The sequence below is a fragment of the Acomys minous genome (assembly GCF_964271855.1).
Source record: "Acomys minous genome assembly, chromosome: 4".
NCBI classification, from domain to species: Eukaryota; Metazoa; Chordata; class Mammalia; order Rodentia; family Muridae; genus Acomys; species Acomys minous.
In genome coordinates this window covers 19,833,800-19,859,176 of record NC_140486.1, presented here as the reverse complement: position 1 = coordinate 19,859,176, position 25,377 = coordinate 19,833,800, and the positions used below count along the sequence as shown (strand labels likewise).

Genomic DNA, 25,377 nt, shown 5'->3' with positions numbered 1-25,377 from the left:
CCAAGTCTGGCCTTCGAGTTACTTACTAGTCCCCGGCGCACTCCCCGGAAGTGACGCAACAAGGCACGCGTGGCGCCGGCCGGCGTTTCCGCAAACAGAATCGTGGATGACTGTGGGTGAGTATGGCGTTCGGCGTTCTGGCCTTCCCTTGCTTCTTTGTCTTTAATCTTGCGCGCTGAGAGCAAAGACAGACCGAACGCCCGGACTCTTGGGCCGGCTCGATTCCCATTAGTGTCGCTAGTCGAGGGAAGGAAGAACCGCAAGCAGACGAGTATTGAGATTTTACAGGTGCTTTACTAGTCACACACTCAGCACACTTCACTCAGACATTCGGGTACCTCTCCTAGCCTGCTGAGGCCAGCTGTAGTTTGGTTGGTGGCTTGCTTCACAGGTAAGGCTCGCGATCTGTCCCGGTGTGCTGAGGGGGTCCACAGTGGGCTTCCTTTTCCAAGTCTGGGCCCCGGTCTGGTCTAGTCTGGTCTGGTCTGATCTCCCGCGGGTCTTTGGACTTCGGGACGCGTGTGTCCAACTTGAATCCCCATAGTGACATGGTCTTCAGGCATCACGGCCTGATGTGGTCTTGTACTCAGCTTATATACCTTATCTATGGTGGGAGGAGTTGGACCCCCTCTTAACCAATGAGGTATTGGGTTATGTCACTCATTTTACATTATGCTTATTATGTCCAGGTGGACAACTTATGTCATTTCTTATCGCAGCAAGCACACTGTTAAACTTATCACTACCAGTTAGCCTCCCGCCTCCATTTATTGTGCCCGGAGCCGGAAGGAAACAGTGTGGGACTGTTTGTCTTGAGACGGTGGGCGCTATCGCACCTCCAGACCACAGTAGCCCAGGGAGGAGACGCTCCAGTGTTTGTTTCTGCTCTGGCGGAAGGGCTGTGTTGAGGGATGGGCCAGCTTGTTCAATCTGGAGCAGTGCCAATAGTAACCTGAACCAGAGGTTGAGTAAAAGGTTGGGCCGGCGAGGGGAACAGATGAATTTAGTTGGAGAGCCGCTTTCTTCCTTTCTGTTTCACTGTCTTGCACCCTGTTATAGACAGACAGTCAAGGTTGACCACCGAGGTCATTTTTGACCAGTAGCTATCAGGCACAAAGTGAAATGAGGAAGAAAAATAATTTCCTTTAGAGTCATTACTGAACCTACGATCATGGCATGCACACTCCCCAACAAGTATGGTTCAGTCACCTCAATAAGCCAATTAAAAGAGCCAGATTTGTTTTATTTTTTATTTAATTACTTTATTCAGATTACATCTCAGTTGTTATCCCATCCCTTGTATCCTTCCCTTCCTCCCTCCCTCCCACTTTCACCCTATTCCCCTCCCCCTCTGTGACCGAGTAGGGACCTCCTCCCCCACTATATGGTCATAGGTTCTGAAGTCTCACCGTGGTAGCCTGCTTATTCTTTCTCTGAGTGCCACCAGGCCTCCCCACCACGGGGAAGTGGTCAAATATGGGGCACCAGAGCTCATGTCCGAGTCAGTCCTCACTCTCCACTCAACTGTGGAGAATGTCCTGTCCATTGGCTTGATCTGGGTGGGGGTTCAATGTTTACTGCACGTAGTGTCCTTGCGTGGTACAGTAGTTTGAGCAGAACCCCTGGGCCCAGATCCGCCCATCATGATGTTCTTGTAGGTTTCTAGAACCCTCTGGATCCTCCTTTTCTCCCATTCTCCCATACTTCTCTCACCTAGCATCCCAATAGGATGTCCTCAGAACTATCCCAATTTCCTGGTAAGTGAAGACTTTCATGGGACATGCCTCTTGGGCTGGTGTCCAATTATAAGTGAGTATATACTGTGTGAGTCGTTCTGCTTCTGGGTTAACTCACTCAGTATGAACATTTATAGTTCCATCCATTTGTCCACAATTTTCAAGATTTCCTTGTTTTTAATAGCTGAGTAGTATTCCATAGTGTAAATGTACCACAGTTTCTTTATCCATTCTTTGACTGAGGGACATTTAGGCTGTTTCCAGGTTCTGGCTATTATGAATAAGGCCACTATGAATATGGTTGAGCATATGTCCTTGTTGTGTGGTGGAACATTTTCTGGATATATTCCAAGGAGTGGAATAGCTGGGTCTTGAGGAAGCCCTATTCCCAGTTTTCTGAGATAGTGCCAGATAGATTTCCAAAGTGGTTTTACAAGTTTGCATTCCCACCAGCAATGTAGGAGCGTTTCTCTTTCTCCACATCCTCACCAGCATGTGGTGTCACCTGAATTTCTGATCTTAGTCATTCTGACAGGTCTAAGATGGAATCTCAGAGTTTTTTGATTTGCATTTCTCTGATGACTAAAGACGGTGAGCATTTCTTTAAATGTTTGTCGGCCATTCAATATTCCTCTGTTGAGAATTCTCTGCTTGGTTCTGAGCCCCATTTCTTAATTGAATTATTTGATTTGGTGGTGTTTAATTTCTTGAGTTCTTTATATATTTTGGATATTAGCCTTTGTCATATGTAGGGTTGGTGAAGATCTTTTCCCAGTCTGTAGGCTGTCGCTTTGTTCTGTTGACAGTGTCTCCGGCCTTACAGAAGCTTTTCAGCCTCATGAGGTCCCATTATCAATTGTTGACTTTAAGGCCTGGGCTGTTGGTGTTCTGTTCAAGAAGTTGTCTCCTGTGCCAATGTGTTCCAGGCTCTTCTCCACTTTTTCTTCTAACCGATTTAGTGTCTCTGGTTTTATGTTGAGGTCTTTAATTCATCTGGACTTAAGTTTTGTGCATGGTGATAAATATGGATCTAATTGCATTTTTCTACATGTAGACATCCAGTTAGACCAGCACCATTTGTTGAAGATGCTGTCCTTTTTCCATTGAATAGATTTGGCTTTTTTGTCAAAAATCAAGTGACCATATGTGTGTGGATTCATTTCTGGGTCTTCGATTTGATTCCATTCATCAACCAGCCTATTGCTCTGCTAGTACCATGCTGTTTTAATTACTGTTGAAAAGAGGCAGATTTATAATGAAAAGCAGAAAAAGGAGATTGACTTCCCTTCCGTCTTTGTGAATCCTGAAATGAGGGTAAGGTTTAAATAGAAGGCAAGAAATAATGCAGCCTGGCTTCCTTTAAGGTGGTCTTGCTCCCTTTGGCTTGCTCCTTTCCCTAGGCATAAGATTCCTAGGGGAGATGTTCATGCACCTTGCTTCTCTTCCTCCACCTCTTCTCTCCCTCTCTTCCCTCCTCCCTTCACCCTTTCCCTCTCTCCCTTCTCTCTCTCCTCTCTTGGTGTTCACTGGCTCAGCAATTTGATAGATGGAGAGCTATTCCCTTTTGACTATCTTGATTTCTGTGATACAATTCACATTATGATTGCAGCCAGATCGAAATACGAAGTCTACTTTTACCATGAATTCCCTTCTCCATTGTTCTATCAGGACATTTTATTGTTATTGCTGATAGTTTTGTCATAATTATTGATGCAAAGCCAGGGATTGAACCCAGAGCCTAGAGTATGATTGCATGAGCAGACTCTTTCCTGGAAAGACGCTGCGACTACACAGCTGTTGGCTGGTTTTTAGAATTTTGGTGATATTTTTTTTAGAATTTCATTGATTCAGATAAGATGGAATGTTACAAGTCTAGACCCTAATTATTTTGGCCCATCTTTAGTTCCCTTTCTTGCCATTTATTCTTCTCTACATGTGACCTAACGTTTTTGTGACCATTAGGTAAATCCTCTGGAATGTACAGATTCCTGGTTCTGATCAACTAAAAGGCTGAGGATTCTGTCAGATAGCATCTGGGTCGTATAGCTGAGATTTCCTTAGTTTTCTGTGATCTGCCTACCTCGCGCTTCCACCAGTGTAATTGAGAAGTGTCTGGATTTATGATTTCTTTCTTCTGTTACTATAAAACTTACTGGAAATGTTACCATGTTAGAAAAAGACGGAACTTTAGTAACCTCAATCTGTGTCCCTTAGCCATTGTCACACAATTTTGGCTTTCTTATCCTCTTTGAGGTAAGAGCGATTGCTTTCTTGTGTAGCAGGTAAAGTGCTGTATCATTGAGTTATTTGACACAATTCTAGACATTCTTAGCCATCATGTTAGCTTAAATGCTTTTAGGACAGCTAATTTGTGGAAGTATAGACTAAGAATAAAATTCACCCTTAAATACCAGTATTGATTTGAGGCAATAATTACAGTTAAGGATAATATTACACATGGTTTTATGATTGTAAAAATACATTTTTTTTCTAGGCAGAAAATGGCAGAGAAGTAAGGGTTTTCATAATTCGATGACCAATTTTCCTTGATACCCATTTATATACTAGCTACTTTGTGAGTTATTTTCCTAGTTGATTTTGTTTTGTTCTCTGATTCAATTGTTCGTGTGTGACATATTTTGCTATTCTTTTACTCTGAGTAGTAGATAGTGAAAGCTAATGTTCTGCTGAAATTCTTCCCAGTGTCTAATGACTTGTTTGTACCTCCTCATATAAATAATTTCACCTTTTCTTTGTGCAAAAGGTCTTTAAAAGTAATTTACCTCTTCTTTAGTCACTTTTCTATTGCTGTGATGAGACACTGTGACCAAGGGAACTTTTAAAAGAAGTTGTTTGGGGCTTGCAGTTTCAGAGAGTTAGAGTCCAAGAGTATCATTGTCAGGAAGCATGGTGGCAGCAGGAGGCAGGCAGGCAGAGTTCTGGAGCAAGAGCTGAGAGTACGTCTTGTTTGACAAGCACAAGGCAGAGTGCTATTTACAGATAGGCAGGCTTTTTGAAACTCTAAAGCCCACCCATGGTGACACACTCCTCCACTGAGGCCACGCCCTTTAATCCTTTCCAAGCTCTAGCACCAACTGAAGTCAAGCATTCAAATATATGAGCCTACGGGGCCCATTCTCACTCAGGCCGCCACAGGTCTTCATTACTTGTAGGGCCTGAAATTCCAGGGTCTCCGATTGTTTTGAGTTTGGTTTCCCTTTTCCATTTATTTCAGTAACATAGTTTGATATTATAGTAGAAGTGTTTAAGGGGTAAATTTAGTGAAGATAGTTCACATTGTACTACAAACTAGCTGAGTGAGTGAGTAGACTGCAACAGTCGCTTTCTTATAGGTTACTGCTTTCCTCCTCTTCCTCCTGCTCCTCCTCTTCTTCCCATTTTATACATAATATCTCAGAACATATTTGAAAGAGATTTGATGTTGGTTACATTGAAGGCTGAGTCTTCAAGCTGTTCTAACGCTATTTCCACTTACAGAGTAGTCAGAGTACCTAAGGGAGCAACTTATAAAAAGGGAAGATTTATTTCAACTCACAATTTAGGAGATTTCAGGCCATACTGTTTGGTTTTGGTGATTTGGGGCTTGTGGTAAGGTAGAATATCGTTCTGGGCCCTTGGGTAAGGCAAGATGTTATGCTTGTGAGAATGTATAAAGGAGAAGATAGTTTTACCTCACAGTAGTCAAGAAGGAAATACTGGTAACCAGGTATAAGTTACATATTTCCTCCAAACAGCCTGTACCTCCTCAAGTCTCTGGAAGCTCCCAGAATAGTGCTACCAGCTGCCAGCCAAGCATTCCACACAAACTGGTATGGGAATTTCACAAACAGTATTACTTTGCTCCAGCCCCAAAGTTCCATGACTGTTTGATAATGCAAATGCACGTAGCCCAGTCTCAGTCCCCTGAGGTAGCAGTTCAGTGCTGTCTAGAAGTCTTAATTTCAGAGTTTTTTGACACTCAAGGCTGGCCCTATGCTGTGAGACCCTGTAAGGTAAAAGGAAAAGCACATGGTAATTGTGGTGGGAACTCAGAAGATTAGAATGCCAACAGGCTACATACAGTGAGGCCAGGCTTCAAGGGCGCAGGTGGGAACAAAGCTGCTTTGGGGAATTGGGCCACAGGCCATTCGGATTGTACTCGAATAGAGACTTCGTAAAGCTCTGCTCAGCCAAGAATGTTACAGGCTGAGTTTAAAACCAACAGACTGATCTAGTGAAAGAAGTGTCAACATTCAGCTGTTTCATGCTTTTTTGTTGTTTTTGCTTTTTGAGATGTGGTCTTACTGTGTAGCCCTAGCTGGCCTGCAACTCTATGTAGACCTGGCTCCAACTCACAGAGAGCCTCCGATCTTTGCCACCGAAGTGCTGGGGCTAAAGGCAACTGCAACCGTGCTCACATTGTAGTAGCTGCGTCTTACCAGCTTGACAGTGAGAATCAAGAGCAAAAACATGAAGTTTGATCAAATTACTGTGTTACAACATACTAGGCCTACATATATATGTTGTTTCAAGATCTCCAAGTCAGTTCAACTGTGTCTGCAGCACATTGCCAGCTAGTCACAGCATGGCAACACCACTTCTCTGGTACTACTCTTAGTTACTTTTGTATTACTGACCAGATGTCAGAGAAGGCAGTTTAAGAGAAGGAGGATTACTTTGGCTTGTATTATTCATTTCAGGTTGTGATTGTTTGGCCCCTTGCCCTTGGGCAGAGTACCCGGTCCACAGTAGTGTGTGAGTAAGGAGCTTCATTTCCTAGTGATGGACATGAGGCAGAGAGGATGTTATCAAGGATGGGCTTAACTTTCAGTGGTATCTCTTCAGTGACTTACTTGCTCCAAACTAGTCCCCATGTTCTCAGATTTCCAGAATCTCCCAAAATAGCACCACTAAGTGGGAACCAGGCATTAAACACCAAAGCCTATGGGGGAATAATTTCATATTCAAATACCAAAGCAATGTCTTAACAGTTCTAATAATTAAACAGCTTAGTTCAAAGAACTTAGTAAGTATATTCTAACATTTGTGTCTATAAAAATTAATATACATGAAGTAGGAGGAATAGTGTTTGGGTTTAATTCTTGATCAGAGCTGCTTGTTAATGGAGTATATATATTTGGTGGCTACTCCAAGAAGTTTAGATTTCAGATGTCAAACCTGTGCTTGTGTGTCTTAACTTATGTACACTGTGACTTTCATAAGTAAAATTGGGTTTGGAGGAATTCTAACTTAGTTCTATATATTTATAAAATACTATATCTATAAAACGCTATATTTATAACTAATGCATATATACCCATTTATTTTCAGTCCCAGTGTGCACAGCCTTTTGACATTATGAAGCAGTTGTCATCTACAAAGTTTACGCTTGAGACTGACACTGTTCAGCTTATGGTTTCTGAGTTGGGCCACATTCATAGCTATAATGAATGGCCATAAGTGGTTCTGGGCTACAGGTTAGACATGCCTGCGTGACTCAGATTGTCTTAGAGTCTTAGCATTAGTGTTTATAAGTAACACCTTTTTCAAAAACTGTTGCAGTGTTGATGCTTGAAGTTTTGCTGTCAGCTCAAGTAACCAGAAATGGAAAGTCCTGCGAAAGCAGAGAAATATGAAAAGATGTCTTTTGAAAAGGCACAAGTGTCCGTAGATTCAGAAACAGAGTCTCCTCTGCGTGTTAATGAAACGGCCGCTGCATCTGGCCCGAGGCTTTCTGGAAAGACACCTGCATGCCAGCAAGTAGATCAAGCAGAACTGAGCAGAGAGTCTGAAGATGATGTTGTAGAGCAGAATTCCAGTCATGTGGCAGGCTCTCCATCCAAGAAAAGAAAGCTTGATGTTGAGATCATCTTAGAGGAGAAACACTCTGATGATGATGGAGGCGTTTCAAAGAAGAGGAAGCTGGAAAGTGATGACGTATCAGAAGATGAGCCTTCCTCTGGAGAGTTCACCCAGAGAAAGAGAAAACTGCAATCCGAGGATGTTGGAGAAAAGCGCAGAGTATGCTGCATGTGTTTTATTTTTAATTCATTGTGCTAAGCTGGAGTATGCATCAGCTGTGGACATACATTTAAGCAAACAGTTTAAGAATGGTTTTCTTTTAAATAAGTATAATCTTATCACTAGACTCTTAACTCCTAAAGTTAAGATTTTACTAGGGTGAAAATTGTGCTGGGATAATTTTCATATTATCTTGAAACTCTTGTTTGACCAGAGCCATGAAAGCCAGTTTCTGTAGTGTGCTTTTTACTAGTGTTTTTAATAGATGGCTGTGTGTGGCCTAGTTGATAGACTCTTTGTCCTTTTTTATTGGGTGTTTCAAGTAGCCAGACAATCACATAAAGTAATAAATGTCAAAATTGTGCCGGGCTTTATTCTCCTTTATTAATGTGGTAAACTATAATGGTTTCCAGCTTCTGGTCTGGTTAATATAGCTATTTCATATAATTTTGGTTAAGTTAATGCAAAAGGCTGAGACAGAGCAGGGAATAACAAGCATTTACCATATTGGAAAGGATGCTGAGGCTGAATCTGGGGTGGAGAGAAGGAGTGCTTTACAAATTAGTAACATTTTGCTATCAGGCTTGAAGAAGAAAGTAGCAGGCCAGGCTTTCACCAATGGTGTGCTTGTAAAAAGGTAAGCTTATATGTTAAACTTGGGTTTTTAACTTATATTGCCAGATTTTTTTTTTCAAGTAAAATTTTACCCTTAAATTTGATATGTAAAGTAAGAAAAGAATTAGGTGCTTTGAAAACAGAGATAGCAGAAGCTGAAGGCCTTTACCTACTATGGAATTTTTAGCTTAGGGTTTACTAAATGCAGATGAAAAATTGTTGCATTAGATTAATAATGTGTAATAATATCACTGATGTTGAGTGTAATCTAATTCCTAGAAATGCATTATGTAATCATAACAATAATTTACTATGGATAGGAAAGTATAATAGCTTTCTTAAAACATTTAGCCTTAAGTTATATAGGTGAGGATCATGGCACAGACCTTAAGCTGGGGACACTTCATAAAGAATCAAGGAGATCCTTCTTAGCCCAGTGAAGCGTGGTGCCGTTCTGGGGTTCAGCCATTGCTCTGTGAAGTTCCCATCAGCTGCGCTCACTTGGTCCGTACGTCAGGTGGCCTGAGGCCTCAGGTGATGCTCTGACCCTGGATTCTGTTCTTTCTGTTTCAGAAACTAGAGGAAGGACACAGCTCCACTGTGGCTGCCCACTATAATGAGCTTCAGGAAGTCGGTTTGGAGAAGCGTAGTCAAAGTCGGATTTTTTATCTAAGAAACTTTAATAATTGGATTAAAAGTATTCTTATTGGTATGTTTGGGTGGTTTTTTTTTTTTTTTTTTTTTTTTTGCCCTTTTGGTGTAAGATTTAAATTTTTATTTAATTACTTTTCACAGTGCTGGACATTGAACCAAAGGGTGCATTGATTGAAAGGGCTCTGCAGCTCTGCTGTATCTGCAGCCCTTTCTTTGCTTTTGGCTCTGAAGGTCATCATTTATTCTTCACTTTGTGATCACACTTTGGCTTTAAAAAGCTAGAGAGCCAAAAGTGGACCCTTGAGATAAATTATTTTACTGTTTGGGGTTAATCGTATGGGGTTTTCATGATGTTTAGTTGATACTAAGTTAAATGGGATTTCAATTGGCAGTGTGTCCTTTATACTTTGAGTTAATGTTACCCAAGACTATTACATAGCTGTCTTACTAATAGCTTTAGTGGACTGAACACTGAGTTTTTATTGTGTGAAGGGAATGCCAGTGTTACGGTCTACCTGTGCGCCATTAGGTAGCATGGAGCCTCTCTTAGTGATTTCTTCGGGGAAATACTGTTTATTTTGAGGATTGATAAAGACCTGCAGCTTTAGAGCTAACGTCTTATCTATAGAAACTCACCTTTAAAATTAAAATGGACATGAGTAGACAAACTATGACTTAGAATGTAAATACTGCTTTCTCTGTCTAGTTAAATCAGACTTGTATGTAAGTTTGGAGAAATTTTAAGAGTTTATTTTAAGGCTTTTTTCTTATGTAAGTAAAGTTTAATGGAAATTTTGGCAAGTCGACTTTGACAAATGTATCTACATTTAATGGATCATTTTATAATTTTGGTGAATAAGTATAATATTCCTGACAGATTTAAATATAGGATATTTATGCTTCTGTCGAAACTACTTTCATACCTGCATTGGAAGGCAGAAATATTTGTACTGAATATTTTAGCTACCCAAATAGCATACACACAAATTATAAAGTATTAAGCACAGAGTAATAGGGAAAACAAGCGTAATATTCAGTATTGTATCATTTTAGTACTGCTGAATGGTTCATTTATCACAGCCTATTAGTAAGCCTTTTAAACTGTTTGACTTCTAGAGGCTAAAGGTAGTACACTATTTTGAACTATAGAGAGTAAGAATCAGTTATTATTATCGTCCCGTAGCTACTGCAGCATAAATGTGTAAGGAGCCAACACTGGGCAACGGGAAGACGGAGAGAGCGCTAAGAAATACAAGTTAGTTTTCTCTTACCACAGATGTTAAAGCTTTTTTAAAATTAGAACTTAAATGTCATCTACTTAATACTGATCCAGGTTTTGAAAGTATCCTTCAAAAAACCATTTTAATCTTGTAAAACAGTATACGTGCTCTTTAATAATAAAGGATCAAGTTAGTTACTCTGTTCCTTTTTGGAATACCAAATTACAAATTAACTATACATTAATGTGTTATTGTCCATGTGCTTTGTCAGGCAGAAGTTAGTAGATTTTAAAGAAGTTTCTGTAGTAAAAAATAGAGGAAATGCATTATAATTGATTTTTCCCTGTTTTAGGGGAATTCTTAGAAAAAGTACGACAAAGAAAAAATCGTGACATCACAGTTCTGGACCTGGGATGTGGCAAAGGTGGAGATTTGCTCAAGTGGAGGAAGGGGAGAATTAGCAGACTAGTGTGTGCTGGTAAGACAGATCTTGCCATGGTAAAGAGTTATTTTGGGGGTGGGGGCAGCGGAAGGGAGAATGCTGGTGCACGGTCTCTCCCTTGCTCACTCACACATGCACAGTCACAGTGGTAACAATAACTAACGTCTTAAAGATCAGAATTATTTTGCTCAGTTAGGTAAATGAGAAACTCAAAAGGTCGCCTTGGCAACGTGATGCTCAGATACCTTATGGCACCTTTTCCCTGGGACCCATGCATATCATAGGTGTTTTGAAAAATTAATTCAGTCTTTTCTGGTGGTTTTGTAATGCTGCTAATGTTAACTTGCCCTTCCCCAAAGGAAGGACATAGTATTTTTATTATTATTATTATTATTATTATTATTATTATTATTATTATTATTAATATTAATTATTCCCACTAGGCATTGTATTCTTTCTGTTTGATGGGTCACAGGAAGTACAACATGTCGTCTCTAAAAGTACTTCTCAAATCATGGTTTTCTTAAAAAATTTTTGATGAACCATATACACACCCCCCCAAAACCAACTAACCAACCAACAACAACCAAAACAAACAAACAAACAAACAAACAAAAACAAACCCTAAAGAACTAATAATTTTATGTGTGTGGCTTTAGCTATTGATGCTTGACCGTGTTAAAAATTGAGGTTGTGATTTTTAATTTATACAAATAAAGTTTAATGAGAATTCTGGCAAGTTGACTTAGAAGACAAATGTCTCTACATTTAACAGGTCATTTTATTTTGGTGAATAAGAGTTGTAAATGAAAGGTACTATTAGCCTTTTCAGATAATTATGGTTATTGCTGAGATGTGAGCAAATGGCACTTCTGTAAGGTTAGTCATGATGTGGAATCTGAAGCCTTACTGACAATGCTACATATCCCCTTACTTTCAGACTCATTTGGTCTGTCTTATATTTTCAGAATGGTTTTAAAATACCTGGAAAATTCTGTTCACTGGAGTTATCTTGTGCCTGACATCAAGATATCACTAGTCACAAAAGTGGTTGATTCAAGTTTCTTTTTTCCCTCAGAATTGTTATTTTGGGGGCGGGGGCAGGGGGGGGGCGTCAAATTTTATCTTTGGCAATAAGTACTGTGCATTGTGTCCCTTGAAATAATCTTGTTCATATGCAAAATACCTGTATGATAGTCGGAGCTTGATAGCCATCCTTTCAAATTCAAAAGACTTGGTAATGGCATACTACTATCAGTTTGCAACTCATAGCTGTGCCAGGTGCTGCTCGTAACAGGAAAAGTCTGCTTAATTCATCATGGTGATGCTCAGAGGTTGGACTCAGGCCAGGACTGAGTTCCTATGGCTTTATGAAGGAATTTCTAAATGAAAATGGCCTTCCTCACTGCTGTGTGGTAGTGACGAACACAGGACACCTCCACAGCAGCACTTGATGCTGCTGCTTTGCATGGGTGACCAGAGCTGTCTTTACCCGTCATTGCTTTCCTGTCACTAGTGCAAACCTCATAGCCAGAACAAGAAGCTTTCAGTATGAAAACAGTAACTTGCTATTTCACAAAATGAGCTTATAGATGGTGTTGGATTTTATAGTTCCAATTGGAATCTAAGTTTTCTGCCTCATATTTTGAATGAGCATTTAAATAGTGGGGCAGTGCATAAAAACCCTTGCTGTCTAAGCTTGACAAGTCCTGAGAAGCCAAGATATAGAGAGAGAACCCATTCTGAAAGCTGTCCTTTGACTTTCACACATAAGATAGTGATGCTAAACTTGATCATCCTAGCACTTGGTTAGTGTAAGTAGTTAGGAAAGCGTCTCTCCAGGACCCGAGAAGCTGCTTGTTCTGTATGGAATGTAGTTGGACATGTGCACTGAAACAAAGCAAACAAAGTTTTCGTTTAAAAGGAACTCTATAGAGCCTCACAACATCTTCCACCTGGATTTCATGCCACAGTTTATCAGTCAGGTTGCTATTCTGTGTTGACATTTACTGACACCCTTTGCCCTTCCAGATATTGCTGATGTTTCTATGAAACAATGTCAACAGCGTTATGAAGACATGAGATGTCGTCGCGATAATGACTATATTTTTAGTGCAGAATTTATAACTGCTGACTGTTCAAAGGTACAGCGTTTTTGTTGTTTAAATTTTAGATTTATTTATTTTATATGTATTAATGTTTGCCTAATTATATATTAGTGTGCATCACATGTATATCTGCTACCTGTGGCGGCTAGAAGAGGGTATTAAATCCCCTGGAAGTGGAATTAGGTACAGTTAGAAGTTGCCATGTGGGTTCTGGGCATCCAACCTGTGTCCTCTACAAGAGCAGCCAGTGCTCTTCACTGCTGAGCCATTTCTGTAGCCTCATCTTTTAAATTTTCTTTCCCTTTCACATCAAATGCAGGGCCTTGTGCATGCTACATCTTCCATTTTAAAAACTGACTCATTTGTTAAAATGTGAGTTGAAACATTAAAAATCTTAAGGCATGCATTTTTAATTTCTACTAGAAATTCTGCTATAATAAATCTGGGGTACTTTTAGGAAAGTTTTACATTTAATAATTGGATATTTTGAAATCACTTTGTTGTTTTTTATTTGGGCAAGATTTGTTTTCTAATAGGATCCTTTAGTGTCTCTAGGGAATTGGTTCCAGGAGCCCCAGAGTCTACAGAAGCACCAAGTCCCTTATATGAAATGGCATAGTATTTGTGGATAACTACGTACATACTCATACACACTTTAAAAACATGTTCAGATGATTTTGCTATTGTACCTAATACAGTGAAAATGCTGTGTTACTAGTTGTCACACTGTATTGTTTAGGAAATAAGCATGAAGGAAAAGAAGTCTGCAGATTCATTTAAAAAATAAATCTTCCTCTCATCGTTAGTCCATCACTGGTTGAGTTCATTGTTGGGGAACCTGAGGCTGGGAAGGGCTGCTTTATTATGCAGTAGGCCTGGACTTAAAAGTGTGTTTTGTTCACCTGTAATTTATAAGGATGGTTTCCTGTCACAGTGTAATTTATTAGGATGGTTTCCTATCACAGTGGAATCGTGTTTTACACTTTCTGTTGATTCTTTGACATTCTGAGCTGAGTTGATGTCTTCCTGGGAACTTGATATTCTTTGTCTTTAAATTTTATATTAAAAAACATTTAAGTAGTACCTACTTAGTCATATTTTGATTGCAGCCTTGAAAATGATAAAAAAAATTATGCTGCTTAAAAGGTGAAAACTTAAGTACTATTTCTTTTAGGTGCCAAGGGTGAATGTTTTTTTGTTTTAGTTACCCAAGTCATTGTTAAGTGTCAGTTTATTTTAGCTCTCAGGACCAACTGAAATGTTCTACAGCATTTTAGTTATTTTTGTGTTTGTGAGTACAGTGTGGGGGTGAGGAGGGTGGGAGTTGCTCATCTGTGACGCAGCTGCCAGGTCAGGGCCTCCAGCTCAGTCTTCACCTTCCACTTTGTTTGAGGAAAAGCCTGTCTCGTTTGCTGCTCTTCATTACACCCCAGCCTGTGAGCTTCCTGAGCATTCTCGTGTGTCCACCTTATCTGAGAATGATGGGGCTCCTGACACATCCTACCATATCCTAGGTTACCTGTATCCCAGGGACCCAGACTCAGGCTGTCAGGCTTGCAAGGCAAGCACTTTTACCTACTGAGTCTCTCTCTGGACCAATATTTTTAACATGATTTCAGGATCATGTTTTAAAAAATCACATTTTTCAATCACCATGAAAATGAAAATTATGATTGTTTTATACGTATGTTTGGTAGGAGAGTGGGGTACACGTGCTTACATTGGGTACTGCTCTGTTTTCTGAGGCAGAGTTTCTCGCAGGGGCCTGGAGACCCTTGGCTAGGCTATGCTGGCTCGCCAGTGAGCCCTCTGGTGCAGTCTTTGTTCCCTCACTTGCATTTGTGCTATCTACTCAGACCTGCAAGGTCTTTATAGGTTAAGGCTAAAATACCTTTTTAAAAATGCTTCTTGCTATACGTGAGAAGAGAAAGACTAAATCAAAGATTGATGAAAACTCTGGGTCACTGTCAGGGTAGGTCTACGTTAAGAACCCTAAATTGTAGTAATTTACTAAAAACTTACCCTGCCTTGTGTTAGTTTGGAATATTAACCCATTTACATTTGTTACAGGAACTTTTGGTTGAAAAATTCCATGATCCAAAAATGTACTTTGACATCTGTAGCTGTCAGTTTGCTTGTCATTACTCCTTTGAGTCCTTGGAGCAGGCTGATATGATGCTTAGAAATGCTTGTGGAAGACTTAACCTTGGGGGCTATTTTATTGGTACCACTCCCAATAGCTTCGAACTGATGTAAGTAACTTGAATCCATTAAAATTAGTTAGGTACTTTAAAATTGTTATCATGTATTTTTTCACATGTATGATATGATTGATAGGATCAAAAGTATTAACATAATTCTTTTATTTTGGTTATGGAATAACCTAATAGAAGACGCCTTGAAGCTTCAGAAACAGAATCATTTGGAAATGAAATATACACTGTGAAATTCCAGAAGAAAGGAAATTATCCTTTATTTGGCTGCAAATATGACTTCAACTTGGAAGGTGTTGTGGATGTTCCTGAATTCTTGGTCTATTTTCCATTGCTAACTGAGTAAGAATGTCTTGATCTGTTGCTTTTTCTTTCCCCTCATCCCTTATCCTAGGGGACAAAATTAGTATTCTATTCATACTGTATTTTAAATGCAACCCCAAGAAAAAGCCTTAGCTTTTAAAGTGGTGTCCACTTTAAATAACTTTCTTTCCTAAGAAAAGGGAGCCAACTGCTTCTACTCAAGGCAGGAGACAACTGACCCTACAGGTATCAGATACAACGTGATAATATAAAAATGAGTATTCATAAGTCCAAGATCCTCTAGCTATGAAATTGCCTGTGGAGTAGCCCAATGGTTCTGTTTGTTTTGTTTTTTCTTTTCTTTTTTTCTTACCTTTCATTTTTTTTGAGATAGGGTCTCTGTTATGTAGTCGTGGCTGTCTTGGAACTTGCTATGTAGACCAGGCTAGCCCTGTACTTACAGAGATCTACTTGCCTCTGCCCTCTAGTGCTGGGATTACAGGCGTGCACCACCGTGTGCAGCTTCCTACAGGTTGATTATAAAGTCCTGACTCATGGGTGAGCCCAACTCCATCCCCCATGCATATTAATTGCCAAGAATTCTGGTGAACTGCATGCAAGCACAGAAGAAATTGAAGGACTGAACTTTATTATGTGGCCTCAAGACTTTGTGATATGTACCTTAATCTGCAGGATTTCCCTGCCACGAGAGTATAATAAAAGATGGAGGCTATATGCAGATGACCAGATTTTATTTTGTACCTTTTGAAAACAAACATTTTCTCTTTTGAGTATTAACTGAGGAAGCAGGGGGTCTTTTTCTAGATTTGGCTGGTGATTATTTCAGTCTAGTGTTTTCATGAGTTACTGTAATGAAAGGGTCTTGGGCCAGGTTCCGCAGTTGAGGGGATGGAAAAGGGACCTTATCTGCAGTATGTCACATAGTGGGCAGGAAAAGGGACCCTATCAGCAGTATGCCACATAGTGGGCAAGAACCAAAGGGCGTGGCTCATCATGGGCAGCTACGGAAGTACAAGGAGAAACCCTGTTGGTGTCCCTCCTTCCTGGGCCTGAGCCAGGCAAGGGCAGTGGGGCTGGGGGGGGGGGGGGCGATGAGAGGCACAATGGTTTCACCGAGAAAATCCATGGCTACACCCTAGTATATCATTTTTAAAATGATGTTTTATTTGTGCAAGCATTTGGTGATCTAAATGTTAAGTCTAGAGATGTTGAGGTTGAGATGGCTTTTCCCCATTTAATTAATAGACAAAACAGTAATGTAATTAATTTATTGAAAAATCCATTCAGATTGCTCAAATACGGTTCTTTGTACTCCAGACAGCATCCAACATTCCATGTAGTTGGTACAGAGAAGTAAGTAGGTTCTGGAACAAACTTCAAAACCTTAACATTTAGAAGTTGTGTTAAACTCTGCAAAGAAGCCACTACATATACTTTTGATGGAAAATAGTAGTTTATCTTACCAGAGAATGCAGGAGATGAGAATGAATATTTGAAAAAGATGTAGGGGATGTAAATAGAGTAGAATTTATGGAGCAGTGCTCTGTATGACCCTTTTTTCCATGAACTGTTTGTCACACTGAAGGAAGGCTTGTCTGCAAGCTTATGGGCCTTTGGGATGCTTGTTTCTTCATTGGTGTGTAAGTTGCTAACTCACCCTTCATTTGTCTTACTCTGTTCAACACAAGTAAATAGCTTTCTTAATTAAACCCACATGTCACTGCTGTCACTTAAAGAGTAAACTGTATGACATTAAAATACCAGAGAGATAGTTCAGTGAGGAAAGGCACTTGCTGAGTGCCTGAGTTCAATCCCTGGGACCCAGGTCACGGAGGAAGAGAACCAGTGCCTTCAAGTTATACTCTGATCACCATGACCACCCACATACACATAAATGTGATGAGATAATTTTAAAAAAGAAATTAGAAACATTTGAAAGGGTTTCCATTAATCTTTTTTGTACAGAATGGCAAAGAAGTATAATATGAAGCTAATCTATAAAAAAACATTTCTGGAATTCTATGAAGAAAAAATTAAGAACAATGAAAACAAAATGCTCTTAAAACGAATGCAGGCCCTGGAGGTACGTATACAGAAAAAGTATAACGATTCTAGGACATGGGGAATATGTTTGGAATTCTGGGCTGTTTTCAAAGGTCTTCAGACATTGTGCAGGTAGCTGCATTGTGCAGGTTAGAGGTGTGCAGATGCTCTACCTGCTGGAACGGAGGTGATAACAGACTCCTCCGTAAGGGATGTTCACTTGGTGAGTGAATAAGTACTACTCTAATCAATTGTCTCCTAGGTAGTCCTACTTTAAAATAAGGCTTCTCAACCCCAAGACCATTGGCATTGTGGGCTGGAAAGAATTTTGCCTGTGCTCTGGTAGTATATTGAGAGCACTCCAACCTCTGCCTATTCGATGCTTACCTGTAGTGGTACCTGTGTCCTTGCTGTGACAGGCATGTTTCTGAGTAAAATTGAGACTTCCCTAACTAGAACAGTTCTCTTATGACCAGGCCAGTAGTTTAGGGCCCTCCTGGCCAGGGCTTAGGGAGCAAGTGCGTACCAAGGTAGAATTTAGTTCTATGATGACTTTGGTGACATTTTGGTAATTTGCCGTATTCTAAGGTCAAGGCTGCTTAACTCTGTTGTCCCGCAGCCAGGGTCCTGTCTCTTCCCTTAGTGGTGTCCAGGCACGGTGTGTAAGGATGTTGGACTCAAAGGAATGAAGTTTAGCCAGGCAGGTGTGTGGGCCAGCTGGGAGGGCAGAAAGCCTTCTCTGATACAGCTCTTCCAGTACAGCTCCCCTTTATTGGGGGAATAAGGGCTATATAAACCCTGGGGAAGTGGGTAAGGGGTTTTGGGGATCAGTGTACCTCATTGCCTGGGCCTGAGGTGCGGGGAATGCTTAATTTGCATGGAGAGGAATTCCAGGTGCTAGCTGGAGATGTCCTTATAAGGAAACCTGGTCACCAGGCTATATGACTACCTCCAGTGTTGTTGGAGGTGGCGGTGCAAGGCAAGATTGTGTGTACCAGGATATGAAGGTAAGGACAGGGAGGGAGCAATCCTTACCTGCTGGATTCAAGATGAGATTTTTGGGGTTTGGACATGTCTTGACTTCACTCTTGCTCCAGGCCAGTTCTTCTGGATGCGCAGACATGTGCCTCCCAGAACTTCTGTGTCATGTATGTCCCATCCCCCTACCCCGTATCCCCCCACCTCCCCACCTCACCCCCCTACATGTGTGTGTGTGTGTGTGTGCGCGCGGCGTGGGCAGCCGTGAGAGACTGCGGTTATTGGTTGTTTTCCCCTTTCCTCTTATTAAGCAGATTTAAATATTCAGTGTGCTTGTTTTTGTTAAAATTCTATCATACACTCTGTAAGATGGTCCATTTAGTTTAGAATATTGATTTCTCTTTGTTGTTGTTTGGGTTTTTCTTGCAGGATTTTTGTTTGTTTATCTTGCTATGAGATGAGGTCTTATTCTGTGGTACTAGTTGGCCTGGAAGTCATTATGTAGAGCAGATGACCTTCAAACTTGTCATTATGTAGAGCAGATGACCTTCAAACTTGTAGCAGTCCTCTTGCTTCTCCTGAGTGCTGGGCTCCGGGTGTGAGGTCCATCAACATAGAATACTCCTTTAAGTACTTAAAGCCTAGCCTGTCTTGCTTATACTCAACCCATGAAAGAAACAAAGCAATCACTTTTCTTTTTAAATCAGGCAGCCTAAGGAATAGAGTGTGGTTCAGGGTCACATAGCTGTTAGGTAATTGGGCTTTCATGGATGGTGCCGTGCTGTTGAAGTTGCACCATAGTTACTCCCCTGCATTGTCCAATGGGAGCATCTTGACATTCTGGTTGACTTTTGAAACCTGTACTTAATAATTTATCAGTTATACATCCTGTATTTTTGAATTAAGAATGTTTTATATGTGTCCCATATTTTAGAATTATGAATGTTTTTATTGGCTTTGTATTAGGGTAGGAGCTTGGCTTTTTTGTCCTGAGGTAGAAAGGAAAAGAGGTGGCTGTCCTTCCTCACATGCTTGCACATTGCCTTTTCTGATGAGCTGTACATGCACATTCAACATTGTTTTCTTTCAGTTTATAAACAGCGGGTTCTATTACTGCTTTAAAATGTATTTAGATACTAGGTAACAAGAGAACCAGGATCTTAGGGTTTTTTGTTTTTTGTTTTTAATGAGACCAACACATAGGCAGTGAATCCAGTACAGCATAAGAGTGGGCGCAAAAGAGAAGAAATATTCAAAGTACAGTGAGTAGAATATAAAAAGGAGGAAGGCAGCGAGGATGTAGACAGAGGCATGAGGAAATGGGGTGTTCGAAGTGTTGCTGGTAAGCACACTGCATTTTCAGTTTGCCTTCTCCTTCATCCTGCCCTTAAGGCTATGACCCTGGCTGTGTAGGAGCATAATCAGAAATAGCTTGCTGTTAGGGAAAGTGTTTTGTTTCTTCTTGATTAACTTCCTATGCGCCTGTGACGGATGTTGTTGCTTTTGTGGGCTATGCAGGATGGTTTGGAGGGATAGTGAGACCAAGGGTGGGAAGAATGGCTGTATTCTTGGTGTCCCCGTCCAGATCAGATATTTTAAGGGGTTCTTGGTATTTGCAAAGTCTTCTGAAGCATGCAGCCTTTGGCTGGCCCAGACCTTCAGCACTGGACCTTTGCTAGTTCCCATAGTACTCAGAGGACGAAGGCCGACTGGGAAGCTAAGGGCCAAGAACCTAGGATCCCAGGGGTCTGACACCCACCTTCTGTTTTCAGGGGAACTTTGTTGGGAAGCACTTGTGGAAGAGTAATTCCTTTGAGAAGTGCTCACTTAAACATTTAGTAAGGATGATGATGGTGGTGATGGAGAGGGCAGATGTGTAGCTCTTACCAATTATTTGGGTCATCTGTCAGTAAAGGATGAAATGCCTACAGATGTGCAGAACAGCTCATGGTGGAGCTGTAGACTGGATGACAACAGAATGAGTGAGAGCCAGTCACAGTAAAGTTGTGAAGCTGTGTGATGTGGTGACACTAAAATCAAGAGCTTGAAACTCAGAAAGATTTTAAAGTTGCCTTTATTAAGATTGGGTGAAAAGTAAAGCTGTGAATGCTAAGAATATGTGAATCCCACAAAGCCACATGCTTTTATATGTGTTTTATTTTTAATTTTTCATAAAAGGTCCTGTTATGTCATCTAGGTTGTCTGAGAACAGACAGTGCTCTTTTCTCTATCCTCTGAGTAGCACATGCTACCAAGCACAGCAACCAGTGTACTCTAAACAGTAACTAAATAGCTTTATTTCCAATTCCTGGGTATGCTATAGGATATTTATAAGGAAAAAGGGAAAGGGGCTGAAGAGATGGCTCAGTTGGAAGACCTGAGTTATAGCCTAGAACCTATACAGTAGCTGAGCACAGTTGCTCGTGTCTGTAATTGTAGAAGCAGAAATGACCTGAGCTCCAGAACTGTGAGAGATCAAACTAAGGTAATGATCACATCCAAGGTTGACCTCTGGCCCACACATACACATACCCTAAAAGAAAATGGGGAAAAAAGAGGAAAGTAGACATTTGTGAATCATTCTCATGAAACTGTCTTAGGACAATTTAGGTTTTAGGTGGTTATATCCAGCCCAGTTTCTTAGATACTAAAGACAAAAGACTTTGCAGTATAAGGCTATGTTGCTTCAAATGAATTAAACAAGCATGTGAAGTAATTTAGAACACTGCCTTTTCCCAATAGTTTTTAACTTATAACAGAAAAGCCCTTTGCCAGAAGTTAAGAAGATGGAGATGGTTTCTGCTGAATGACCCTTTTTGAGAATTAAATTATGTAGTTATCCAAGTTGTAGATGCTCTAAGATTATGACAGAAGTTGTCCATCATGGCTGCTATTAAAGATAATTTCCTCCCCGCCCTTTTTTCTTACGTGAAAACTATGTATGGCGCCTGCAGAGATGGGTCTTCGGCAATTGAGCTCTTGCTGCTCTTGTGGAGGATTTGAGTCTGATTCCCAGCTCCTGTGTCAGGTGCCTCACAACCATCTGGTGTCATTCTAGCCTCTGGGCATCTCCAAGAGCCTCTGGTCTCTGTGGGTACCCCCCCCCCCCCAACAACTTTAAAAGAAAAAAAAAGGCATGTGTAGCTTTGAAACAATACTTAAGGATTATTCTTATCATCTCAGTGGTTTATTCTGTCAAACTGTTATAAATTCAGTGAGATCTCTTAACTCGAATGTGCGTTTGCTTCCGTAGCAGTACCCTGCGAATGAGAACTCTAAACTTGCCTCTGAAAAGGTGGGCGACTATGCGCATGCAGCAGAGCACATGAAGAGCAGTCAAGGAAGGCTGCCCCTGGTAAGTTTTCAGCTCTCACCGTCAGAGCAGTGAGCATGAGCTGCATGGAGACTTGGATTATGTCACTTGTTCATAATATTTGGACCTACTGCATTATAAACTCGCAAGTAATTATCTGTTTTCCCTGAGTTGTGATACTTCTGATACTGTGCTTATTTCAGCCACTAGTTTAGAAAGCTCCTTCTGAGGCAGCTAAGGGTGGGGAAACACATCACAGGCTTGGCTTGCACAGTCCTTGCTAACTTAGTGTTCCAGAGACAGAATTCCAAGCTCTGTGAACTTAAATGGAGATGGGAAACTAATGTGTTTTCATTTGTTTAAAAACATTTTTTAAAAATTATGTGATGTTAGTAAGATAAGCTATAACAGCCCTAGTGAAGACTGCAGTCATTTTCATATTACATTTCTCTTAATGTCTTAGAATATTCCTTATTCATAATTTCTTCAAACTTGCATTAGGCCCTAGAATGGACACTTGAGCATATGAGGTCAGTGCCTGTGCAAAGCTACGTGTACCTTACCACACTGGAATGTTGTATTTTTTGACAAATGCACTTTATTTTATGATGCATACTTTGTAGTTCTAAAAAGAAATTTGTGTTTTCTTGCTAAAACATTTGCTAGTCCCTATTACCAGGGACAATGAATATATATATATATTTTTAAATATTTTCAGAAAGTTACTCTTACTGATTGTATTCAGATATGTATATTATAATTTTATTTGCTTTTACAATGAATTTAGGGGATTTTGCCACCTCTCCTCTATTAAAAAATAAGCTTACATTTATTTCTGTATTAAATTAGATTTTTTTGTTTTTCTTCTCTAATTTTAGGGAACCTTAAGTAAATCAGAATGGGAAGCTACAAGTGAGTATATCATCCAGCTAAATGACAATTTCAGTGATTCTGTTTTAAAGAATCATTAAAGCTTGAATATTTTAGAGTGTTTCTGGTATTTATGGTGATACACTGAAATACATACATATATATATATATCCATTTGTACATTTGCATAGTGACAAGAGCAAATATCTCTAGGCTGTTATTCTACATATTTTCATGAGCATACAGCACATTTGCTAATAAGCAGCTGCCTCTGTCTTCATCTCAGTATCTGTTGAATTGTTTGGCTTTTAGGATTTCCCTTCCATGGAAATCACTTGGCCACTCAGATGTTGACAGCAAAAGAGGAATATAGAACCTAAGCAAAGCAGAGCAAGCAGAGCTCAATGGCGCGTGTGCTTGAAAACAGTGCTGTACAGACATTGTAACAGGAGACTGGTGTCTTCAGAGGAGACTGGGCAGATGTGCGAAGTCTGGGCTTCTGCAGAGTGCTGGAGAGGACTTCATTTGCAGATCCTTAGTGTTAAGATCAAAGGGTTCTAACCTTTCCCATGGGTATCTGAGAACCTGAACACACTTTCTGCTGTCCCTTTCAATGTGTGTAGGTCACACGGAAGGCAAAAGTAGTAATAGAGACATATTATTTAATAAACATTGTACATTGACTTACTTGGAAGGACTTCAGGCATTAAAAAGGAAACACATGTGCCTTGTAGGGTTTAGTGGAAGAAACAAACACAAATATATATTGCTACACAATTTAAATGCTGAAGAGGGGAAAGATAGGTGGGGAGTTTAAAGGTAGATCTTCAAACTGGCAAAATCTGAGAAGTAGTAATACTGATTGAGTGTTAAGTAGTGTCTGGACTTTCAGATACTTTGAATTTCAATTTGTGTATATGAAATCAGATTCTAGCATTATTAGTGGTATTAAGTGGCTAAGTACAATTTGTGTTTGAAATTATATTTAAATGATCCTATATCTGCTCCCAAACCATTCAAATAATAGCTCTTACAAAATTAATGATGTTTTTTCTTTCTCAGTGCTGCTTGAGAGTGTTTCCCTGATGATACGAGTAACGGAACTTTCCTTTACTTCTTTAGGTATCTACTTGGTTTTTGCCTTTGAGAAGCAGCAGTGAGCAAGTTGCCTCAGAGCAGCACTCCATCTTTCCAGAGCAACAAACCATCCTAGATACTCTTGACAGCTGTTTGTTTATTTTAATAGTCAGTTCTAAATGTGTAGGCTGCTGCCAAAACATCCAGTGTATACAATTGACATTTACTGTCTGTGACAGGTTAGCATTGTGTGTGTATAGAAGAATGCTTGTCTTTAAGATCTATTTTTAAGTAATGTTCTAAGAATTGTTTCTCTCTTCTGTCAAGAACTATAGCAAGGCATGTCAGAGCACTGACCTCTCCACAGTGCTGTGATGTGCTGAGTGTGTTTACAGAGCTGAATTTACAACAACTGTAAAATTGGCAAAGGAGCACTGGTTTGCCACCATGCTGCACTCATTTCAAGTTGTGTTACAGTGTTTTTCAAGAGTAAATGAATTGTGTTCTATACATTTAAGTGTAAGTGTTCAATATATACTGCTAAAGCTGTATGATTAAAATTTGATTTTAGATTGTCGTAAGAGCCACCCGGCTAGATTTTTGACAGTGTTTCAATAAAATAACTATTTGCTAATACCCTGCAATTAAGAGACTCTATAGAACATTTTAGGTGGCAGTGTAGCGTAATTGTGGTGTGGTTGATATTCTCTTAAGAATTTCTCGAAATTCTCGAAACCCTGTTTCGAAAAACCAAAAAAAAAAAAAAAAAGAATTTCTCACCATAACAATTAATATATCCAACTATTGAGGTTGCCATTAAGGTACATTTAAGTTTCTTCATTGGACAGTGATTCCATGGTTAGATTTTCCTAAGATTTTATGAAAATGCCATGTCATAATGCTGTCACACAATGTTTTCAAATGTATATATGCAAGTGTACCAGGAGTAGCCCCGTAAGATAAGGCTTGAGCTGACACCTCACTAATGGAGAACCCGTGCTCTTCTCTTACAGCATTGGTACTGCATACAGCACGGCCCACTGCCTTTGACACACTCACTTGTTGAGCATTATGGTATAGTGGTTGGCATGCCTGCCTTCCAAATATTTACTTGCTGTCTTACAAACATCATAATTTTTGTTAAGTTGTCAATTATAACATTGACTTCTAGAACCGATGCCCAAACAAACTGCTGTCTTACATTTAAGAAACTTGCCAGCCTTTAGATACATCAGGAAACTTGAAAGCAAATGCCATTATTTATTTTTTTAAAAAGTCATTTATTTAAAGGACAATTTACAAAGATGCTGCTTTCTGTAAAAATCTATAGTACTTGCTCTAAAAGTAGGCTCAGACCCAGAGAGATAGGTCAGCATTTGAGAATGTTGGCTGCTCTTACAGAAGGCCCAGGTTCAGTCTCCAGCTGGCAGCCTACTATCATCTGTAACTCCAGTTCCAGGGAGTCTGACAACTTCTGGCCTCCCTGGACACCAGGCATCCACATAGTGCATAGCCATGCATGCAGGCAGAACATTCACACATATAAAATAAAGATTATTTTTAAAAAATTTAAAGCGTAATCTCAGTTTCTATGTAATCACTGTTCTTAGTATTAGAGGGTAAGTTTGGTCCTGGTGCAGGGGGTGGGGGTGTGGGGAGCAAAGTTCTTGCTCTAAGAAACGTAAGGTTGATTTATTCCTGGGGAAGGTACCATTAAGTATTTTGATGGTACGGCAAGTAGAGAAAGCTTTGTCACAGTTCAT

The 25,377-nt window shown here is 40.0% G+C and overlaps 1 protein-coding gene across 3 annotated transcripts; it reads left to right on the top strand.

The window, feature by feature from the left end:
• The first annotated feature begins 15 nt into the window (after positions 1-15).
• On the top strand, positions 16-24,386 carry RNMT (RNA guanine-7 methyltransferase). Of its 3 annotated transcripts, none has more exons than XM_084779079.1 (11): positions 16-116; positions 7,299-7,757; positions 8,946-9,081; positions 10,599-10,724; positions 12,720-12,832; positions 14,867-15,048; positions 15,187-15,351; positions 17,299-17,416; positions 21,608-21,709; positions 22,546-22,579; positions 22,850-23,633. In XM_084779079.1, the coding sequence occupies exons 2-11, from the start codon at positions 7,341-7,343 to the stop codon at positions 22,915-22,917; spliced, it is 1,461 nt and encodes a 486-aa protein (XP_084635205.1). In that variant the 5' UTR covers positions 16-116; positions 7,299-7,340; the 3' UTR covers positions 22,918-23,633. The 3 variants fall into 3 exon arrangements, with proteins under 3 accessions (XP_084635205.1, XP_084635207.1, XP_084635206.1); XM_084779081.1 differs by lacking the exon at positions 22,850-23,633 and adding an exon at positions 23,660-24,386 and having other exon boundaries at positions 18-116; XM_084779080.1 differs by lacking the exon at positions 16-116 and adding an exon at positions 231-391.
• The last annotated feature ends 991 nt before the right edge of the window (positions 24,387-25,377 follow it).